Consider the following 9475-nt stretch of genomic DNA (forward strand, 5'->3'; position numbering starts at 1 on the left):
TTCCCGTATTCATTTGGACTTCAGTGTGATAAAATGTTGTAATATTAATAGAGTTCATTCGGTACAAAAACTTGTACACTGTGGCACTTCCATAACATTGCAACCTTGGTGGTTTGTGGTTGTCTATGAATGTGACAGATGCCAAATGTGTCATGGGAATAATACCAGTTGTGATGGCAGAAAACTCTGTAAACTTTAAATTCAGTTATGCTGAAATAACATCATTCTCTTTTTTTTGTGCCATAAAGAAATTCCAAATATCTGCCGCATCTGAACTACAACTCAAACTCTCACTCAGGCTTCAGGCAAAACTGAACTCCCTGAATCTGGTGAAACACATGTGGCAATACATAAGACACATCTTCCAACATAATACAATGTGGTACAAAAACACCACAACTCACAGACAGAAAAATTGCCACAGAGTTCAATCAATGTCTGTAACTGTCTTATATTATAAGCTTTACAAAACATAGTTATTTCTTGCAGAGCTGTGTCTGTTGTCTGTCCCAAGGACTCTGTCCTGCATTTGAGTCTCTCCACCTTGACTTTGGTTTGGTCCACTTTTCTCCCTGCTCTAGTTCTCTAATGTCTCTGTTCTGCCAGACTCGCTCTGAATATGTCACTCCATTTTAGGTCTCCATTTTTGTCTCGAGTGTCTTCTCTCCCTCTGCTTCTGACACCCCCCCCCCCCCACACACACACGCACAAACATGTTAAAGCGCACACACCCAAGCACATACTCAGGCACACACAGATATTCTCTCCTCACATGTTTATTTTGGTGGGGTGACTGATTGACTGACTGCTCCGAAGGCCGGAACCATGACGGAGAGGGAAGGAGGGTAGTGGGAGGGACCTGGCAAACGTAGGAAGTAGGGAGAGAGAGAGGCAAACATTGAGTGGGTAGTGAGCTGCTATAAAAGAGAGAGCTGGAGTTGTCTGTGGCATTAGCCTCAGCAGACTGATATTCACCCACACAAAACGAGAAACAGCCAGAGAGAAAACAGACGTCAGGCAGCAGCAGAGTTGAAACAGACACACTCACACTGAGGAGTGAAGAGCAGAGGCTGACCAGAGCAGCATTAGAGCAGTTTCTTTAAGACTGGTTATCTTAAGTGTGCCTGGACTTGGAGGAGTGTTTGTTTGGCTTGACATTGGACAAACTTCGGACAAGGCACCAGAAAGAGCAAGGGAAGACAAGTTTGTTCTTCTTCTAGCTGTTCACACTTCTGTTCTACCAATGGCGGCTGTGCGTCAGATGGTTATGGAGGCTTCGGGCTTCCACGTCCTGCCGGCCCACCTTATGGCATCAGCCATGGAGGAGTTCCCCCAGCAGCTGCCTGTCCCCAAGGGCCCAGCAAGGGGCAAGAGCCGTTCCCGCCGATCTCGCGAGGCTCGCTTCAAAACGCAGCCTGTCACTTTTGCTGAGATTGCAGAGGTAGAAGAGGAAGGTTCCTCACCCCTGGAGGAGGAGAGGGCACGTCGTTCCTTCTTGCAGTCCCTGGAGAACCTGCGGCGGAGCACACAGACCCTCCATTGCCCACCGGCTGCCCATCACAGCTGCACCCCCACACCAACACAGGCCAGCCTGGACTCCAGTGACTCCGACTCCACCCAATAAGTGGTGTGACATGCCCACATCTCCTGGCCCCCATGTTCCTCGCTTCTCCTTGACGCCGCTTCAAATGAAGGCCAACTGAACTGAACCAAACTGGCTGCGCGTGTGTGTAAGCTGCTGCTGTTATACAAAACTCTGCATTTAATATATACTAACATATCAACATACAGTATGTAGCTTGAAGATGCACTTGATGCATATCTGTAAGGATGTCTACCAGTGCCTCAGGCTGCGTATACTGCTGTATAGATATGATGAGTGAAAAAGTAGCAGATGACCCAGTGTTGAACACACCACTTTTCAAATGTATTCCTTTTCTACTGTAGATGTCTTTGAGGAAAAACTTGAATGACAAAAGATGGTTGATATTTTTCCACTTTGAAGTTGTATAGGTATTTTTGTTTCAACCCAGAGTTTTCTACGTGACCAGTCACAATAGAAAGGACTCTTGAAATACATTAGTATTGTGACTTACCATGCTGTACATACCTTGACTAAGCAATGTACTGAGCATACAGAGTGACCTGGCCGTCACTGAAGCGGTAGACTACCATTACAAAGCTTTGTCAAGACTTCAAGCTCTTGTTTTCCAGCTTCACAGTGAATGAGATCTCTGCTCTTGTTTTAATTCCTGAGCAAAAATTGCCTTTCTAAACATCTTTATTTATTCTCTTATTTTGTTCATAACCAAGTGGAGTTGTAGATGTGATATTTTATTGCTCTTTCTGACTTCTGAAGTCATGTTGACTTTCAAAGAAAATCATAATCTTTATACTGTATATTTGTTTTACTTTATACATATATTACAATGTTTGTTATTATGTACTTTAATAAATATTTTCAAGTATCTTGAGTGATTTTCTATTTTCATTTAACTTTTTATTTCTTTTTAGTAAGTACAGTTGTTGAAACAAAATATTATTAGTCAGCAATGAGCTGTGTGAAGACTGAGTTGTACACAGTTATCCAACCTGATTTACATTCAGTCAGCTACAGTGAAACAGATAGAAACTAATACAAGTAAACAATGACTAGACATGCAAAGGTCAAAAGTCTCAGCACCAAGACAATGGATCTGAGAGAACATTATTGATCCTAAAAGGTTGATGTATGACAGAGACAGTGATAAAGTGCCTTTAGAAAAGCTTAGGACAAAATCAGTAATACATAAAGGAGGACGAGGCAGTGGGAAGTGATGTGTAGCCTTTATAGGCTGTCCATCTCCATTGTTATTGTTAAAATAAACTGATGTCAGACCCATATCTAAACACGCAATACATGAGCTGTGTCTACTGCATACTTGCTCAGTTGGTGACGCACTTTCAGGTTTAATGTCAGGTTGCCATCAGTGAACTCAGCCACAACAACCACCCTGAAATAAGTACCCTCTGGAGCCTCACAGAGATCCACTGCAGCCATCCCTCCTGTTGCTAATAACCCTACTCTCCTAATCCACTCGGTGACAAGTGAAACGTGGTGCATGACTTCCATCCGTCAGCAGCGTGTTGCAGACTGAGACAGGGCTGCAGGGGCTTTTGTTGAGAACCTGCTTGGGTTGCATGTGGCTTGACTAAAAATAGAATCTGATTAAGTAAATCTACTAAAAGAGAGAGAGAGACGTTCTCTCCAGAGGTACAAGGGCTTAAGATTTGAAATGTGATGTGGGTTCTGTGAGGAGATGTAATCACAAAGGGACCAAGATTTGGAGATCAGTGTTTATGAGGCAGAAAGGGATAGCAGAGGAGGTCACCATTCACAGTTAAGGATAAGGCTGGTGTTATTCTATATTTTTCTTATTTTTAGCAAATCTAATAGAGCTAAATCCAACAATACGTCAATGCATCTCTCAACACTTTCGGCCAAAAGTGACATACACAAGACTGAGCGCTTAAATAAACGCTGAATGCTGGAAAATAAATTACATTCATATTTAGAATAACATTACTATCTGCAATGTTCTTAGATTTTATTTAAACCATTGACTCCATGCTACTGACTAGCTTCCACAAAGCAACCAATGCCAGAGCCACACCGTGCAGCCAAGCCACAACCAGCCGGCCAACCACAGCTAAGCTTAGGCTACAGTTAGCTAGTTCAAATGTCGTCGATGTCCCTGCCTTGATTGCTCTTGGCTAGTAGAAAGCAATCGTTTACTTTGTACCATTACATAATTTATTGTTGGTTACAATTAACACCGTTTGTCATAATACCTACCCTGAATCATAGATCGTGATCATGAACTAACATAACCACTCAGATAGTATTTTGCTAGTAATAAAGTTAAAGGTTAGCCAGCCAGCTGCAACCCAGCCACGCTGAATAACGTTATCTGGTGCCGCCTGTTTGGACTTTGTGTTTGACTGTTTGACCGGTCATTTGCGGGCTCTATTTATAAGCTGATAGCTAGTGCTGCACACTGTAGGGAAGTGGAGAGAAAAAGACGCTCGGGAGCACACATCAACATCACATCCTTTGGATATTGGATTTTTACGGGAAATCCGACCTGTATCCCTACATAAAAACGCATTTTTTAAAGTTATGTTACAACTTGTTCACAGATTGGTAATAAAAAGTAATACATAAAAAGTATTTAAACCACTTTTAATACTTTTACTTAATTTGACATATATAACCTTTAATAGATTATGGACAACAATTAAAGTATGGCACAGAGGAATAAGCCACATTAGACTACATATGGGATACTTGTCTGGATCAAATCAATGTTGGTTTGGGTCTTTTCATGGTACTGGATGAAAAATACAGAATCTTCATGCATATTAATGTGTGCACACACTTATTTTTATATTTTTTGCAGTAATATATGCACTCTCATATTTTAGTGCAAGATAAATGCCAACATCATTCATCATGAACGTACAAACTGACAACCCTGACCCTGCTGCTGCGTGACATGAAACAAAGCTCAACTGCCCCTCTCCCAGCCAATAGGGAGTATGGACAATGACCAGCTGGTAGCACATGAACAGTCTCCATACCTCTCTCCTCATCTCTCATACAAACACACACATTAGTCATTGTTTGTCTAGTGCTTGTAGAGCTGTCATACTTAACCACATCCACAGCAGAATTACGGCCTGTTTTTATGTTCAACAGCGTAACTCTGGAAGCATTTGCGTCACTGAGATTTTGCTAAAGAGTGCTTAACAGTTTTGAGAAAGCGACAGAGAGTTAAATAAGAAAAATATTTGTCATTATGTGCTGGAATGACCTCAGTTCATGTTTCCACTTTACGCATCCTATATTTTTTTTCCCACCAAGTCTTATATATGAGGATACTTCCTTTCTAATTAGTTCCACTCTCTGATTCTACTGCCTGAAAGATGCTTAGTTTCCTAGAGCTGGAAATACAAATTGGCCCAGAATGACAGATTTCTACGATTTGTGAAGTTTCTTGCCTCAAAATGAAAAGTCAAAGGCTAAATTTAAAGCCTGGTGTCTGCCTTTAAAACATCTTGGCATCCCAGTTACATTAAAGGAAAAAAACACTTTAACAAGATCACATATAGTGTCTGTACAGGTTCAGTTTAACAGATGATTGCCCTTTTATGCTGTTTTGTCTGCTGTCACATTGTTCACAAAGGCACTGTGCACGTCACAGGGTTGCAAGACCCCTCTTTGAACTCTTCTACACTTGCTTCCTGTTGATTTTAAGATTTAACTGATTGCTTTTAGGACTCAGTTGGAGTCTGACTAGCCAGACAAGATGAGACAGAGCCGACGGACACAAATGCACATTTGTCTAAAACGCAGGTGTATCTCATGCATGGGATCAACATTTGAAGACTACAAAAGTAGATTATATAAGAATCTGTAGGAAGCAGTCTGTGCCAGTCTAAGAGAATAACAAATACTTTTATAATAAATGCTAAATGTAGATGATGAAGTTTTAATGGAATACTCTTCTTTTAAGTAAAATACCTGCTTCCTTCCTTTTTTTAAAAAAAGTACAATATACTTAATATGTTTCTTATTTCTTCTTCAAATCACTTACTGTTCTTATCTACATTATGATTTACTGCATATAGGGACCACCAAACACAAGCTGTGAATAATGAGTGAACAAAAAACACAATGTAAAATGTTTAAATACGAACACACAGGACTGACAATACAGGGGATATACAATATACATCAACAGTCAATTTTCCAAAAGCAAGTGTGGACTCTAGTGGGATTGCAGTGAGAACTATTTATCTCCATGAGAACAGTAAATTATTAAATTTACTCAAAATAACAACTAACACTAAATCTGATTCCATTTCTCGATTCTTCTGAGAATTAGTCTGGCACTGTTTGATGTGTAACATGTGAAAGAGGAACTTACAACTTTGTAACATAAAAACAGACAATATTTGGACATTTATAATCCCTGACTAAGATTAATTGCCATGCCACAATTTGTTTAAGGTGTGTGCATAATTGTCTTTTATTATGAATCCCAGACCACTATAGGACAAACTGGGCGTCAAGATAGAGACAACTGATACATGTAAGAAATGTCACTTAGCATGAAACAAACAATACATGTTGCTCGCTTAATATGTAGAAAGCATATCCTGCTCTTGCAAAAGCACTTTATCAGCCTGTCAATTAACAGAAAATAACTTGCTCATTTTATTTTGCTCTGATAATCTGTCTGTCCATAATTCACAACTTTAAGGCTTTTGTATTGAGAAATATACCTATAAATATACTTTTTTATTCTGTGTTCATCATATTTTGATTTTATTTGGTGTATTTCCTAACTGGGTGCACCAGATTGAATCAATCTAGAAGTGCCACAATATTACAAAATGTCCCAAAACAAGTAGAAAATGTTCCTAAAACAAGCCAGTTCTCTGCCTTGTTTGTAATACAAACACAAGCCAAGAAAGCGGTCTGTGTGGACAGAAGGATTTATTTTTAGGGTCAGTACTATGACAAAAGGTTTTCCAGATGGTACTAAATGAAGTCTGTCCCATTCAGTGACATGAACAAGATCTATCTTGGCAAGGCTATGATGTGCACAGGTCACCATGACTAATATCTGGTACAATATTTGCTTTGGAACAAGACTCTTCTTTGCCAATTTGAAAGTATCTGCTTAGTGATTCCACCCACAGCCGGGAGAACATTATGGTAAGCAACCAATTGCTGCTATTGTGTGTACAGTTTCCGTCTCAGAACTAACATCCATGCACTTTGCATGCATTTTGACGACTCTGACACATAAAACAAAACAGAAAGTCTAAAGGCAAACAAAACATTTTGGTTAGATGAAAAATCAAGAGACAGGGTCGTGTTAAAACAAAAGGGTTCATCATCTGCAAAGTGGCCATTTTAGGACACGTCAGACTCAGCTAGGATTGATAGTAGCAACTGATTTAAAGCATTTGCACCACAAAATGTAAGATGGCATTTGCCAGTGTTTCTAAGAACAATTGTCATGTACCCAGTAAATAAATATGTAAGTAAATCAGTTATCTACCATTGAGCATTGTCAGGCAGAGGAGGTCATTTTGGTAGATGTAAGTAAGATCTACCAAATTATGAGATGATGAGAAAATGTGTATTTAACCCAAAGGTTATTAACATGCTAATGTTATGAAAGTAAACAGTCTTTAGTTTTAGAGGTATTTGTTATGAATTAGAGTATTGGATTTCACCAATGTCACCAAGATTCCCCTTCTGGGTAGTAAAAAGGGTGATAGATTTCATGCCAATCCGTCCAATAATTAACTCAACACAGTATTTGCTTAATCTGTTGCTCCAATTATGTTACACACAAACTTTGACCCCTGACAAAGATTCATCAGTACTGAGTGACCTGGAGATAACCAACAGTGTTAGGAGTGCATGCATGTACAGTTTTGCATGTGAATGCCCATGTATGCACACAGCATATATGTGCATACATGGGCATTTGTGCATTTAGTCTTTGCAGCAGTATGTTCCCAAAAGCATCCCTGACCTATATCCTAGTCTCATGACTTAGGAGGTGTCTAATAAGACACAGAAATCAAAGTCTGGAAGCTTCTTTCGTCTCTCGCTCTCTATTTCAAAGCTTTTCAAAGCTCTTCATCTCCCCCTGGTGCTGTAGAAAAGAGGTGATTACAGATGTAAAACAAAAGGTGACCCACATACCTCCTCTCCCAGTGCTCTGTTTCCTTAAATCTTTCTTTTTATGGTTTTCCCTCCAGCCCTGCAGAGAGGGAAAATGATCCTCATCCGGTCCCTATGCTTTTAGAAATTATGTGGAAAACAGAGGAGACTTTTTTGGTCATAACTGTCTCTATGGTTTTAAGACAGCCACTGGAATACTTGTTATTATGTAATTATTTGCAATACACAGACAGGTAACAAATAAAAGTAAATACCAACATAAAGTGTCTTAGTATATGCCTCCTGAACAGCGTCCCTGGAAATCTACTGGAGGAATGAACATCATTCTTCCAAAAGATGTTCCCTCATTTGGTTAATGATGGTGGAGGAGAGTCTAGGTTGGTACCAAATCTCCCATAAGGTGTTCAGTTGGGATGAGATCTCATCTGCATATGATTCATTTTAATACTCATCAAACCATTCACTGACCTCTTGTGCCCTGATGTCATCCTGGAAGAGACCATGCCCATCAGGATGGAGATGTTTCATTACAGGATAAAGGTGATCATTCAAAACAACTTTGTATTGGTCTGCAGTGACAGTCTGATCACGTCCTGCAGTGACCTTTTGAGTCAGAGTCTGAAGAAGAGTAGCTCTCTTCTTTTTCCTTACATATTGCTCTAATGCATGAGCATCAGTCATCAAATGTGTGCTGACGACTACAATATCTGATTCTGTGTCTTCCATAGATCTAAAATGCAGATGTCCCTTTAGTCACTGTTCCTATTGAAACAATCTCCAGTTGAGCAGTCTTTGTGACTGAAGCTCCTTCCATTACTGCCCCAACAATGAACCCTCTTCCAATGTTATCCTCTAATCTTGATACAAAATCAGAATCAACTGGACCTGCTCAACATTTTCATACATGCCACAGAACAACATTGGAGGTTAACGGCTTAATTGTACCGTGCAGTGCACTGCGTGGAAGCATCTGCATTTGTTTCTCCATAGAATTTTTTTCCATTTTAGGCAATGAGAAACAGAATGATTGAGGATGCCAAGCTATCCTTATCACTGCTTTACTTGGCACATTAGAGCAAGTAGATAGCCATCAGTAGACCAACACGATTAAAAAAAACCCAAAAAGTCCTTTACCCATTATTTATTTTGTTTCTCTTTCCTTAGTAGTCCATTAGTTGATAAACCAAATACCTTTAACATATCAGCAATTTAAAATTCCAGTCATACGGACATTGCCCTCATGTGGGCTATGTATCACAGGTTTAGTTTCCCATATCTGGTCTTCTGTGGTACATCAGCATGCCCCAGTGTCCTTTTAGAAGTGTTTCATTTGCTCTTTATTAGTGTGAATGCTTCAGCATGCTTTACTTCAACTTTAGCCCGGGCAGAAGGGACTGCCACAGCTGAAGAGGTCAATGTATAAACTGGGGAAACAGCACCGCCTCTATGCTTGACTCCCACTGTTAACTCATAGTCACTCACAATTAATGTTTCCTATTACTCAACAACACAAAACACAGTAAATTTATCAGATTCAGTGACTTCACTGCTTGTATTTATATATTTTGCTGTACTTTACTATAAACATATTGAAATGAGATTATATTGCAACATAGCATGTCTGATGTATCTTGAAGGGATCCACCTAAAGCATTTATAATAGTTTAAATAGTAATAGTACTTCTGTTGTTTTTATATATGTGTGTGCACTTAAATCAGTTGGAGATT

General features: G+C 39.6%; 1 protein-coding gene across 1 annotated transcript; it reads left to right on the forward strand.

Annotated features, from left to right (window-relative positions):
• The first annotated feature begins 928 nt into the window (after positions 1–928).
• On the forward strand, positions 929–2474 carry cunh11orf96 (chromosome unknown C11orf96 homolog). Its single transcript, XM_035665205.1, has one exon. The coding sequence runs from the start codon at positions 1244–1246 to the stop codon at positions 1622–1624; it is 381 nt and encodes a 126-aa protein (XP_035521098.1). The 5' UTR covers positions 929–1243; the 3' UTR covers positions 1625–2474.
• The last annotated feature ends 7001 nt before the right edge of the window (positions 2475–9475 follow it).

The sequence above is a fragment of the Morone saxatilis genome, unplaced genomic scaffold (assembly GCF_004916995.1).
Source record: "Morone saxatilis isolate NCDOM2014 unplaced genomic scaffold, NCSU_SB_2.0 Contig2, whole genome shotgun sequence".
Classification (NCBI taxonomy): Eukaryota; Metazoa; Chordata; class Actinopteri; family Moronidae; genus Morone; species Morone saxatilis.

Coding starts and splice junctions, on each gene's coding strand:
- cunh11orf96 (XM_035665205.1), top strand. CDS start 1,244: ATGGCGGCTGTGCGTCAGATGGTTATGGAGGCTTCGGGCTTCCACGTC.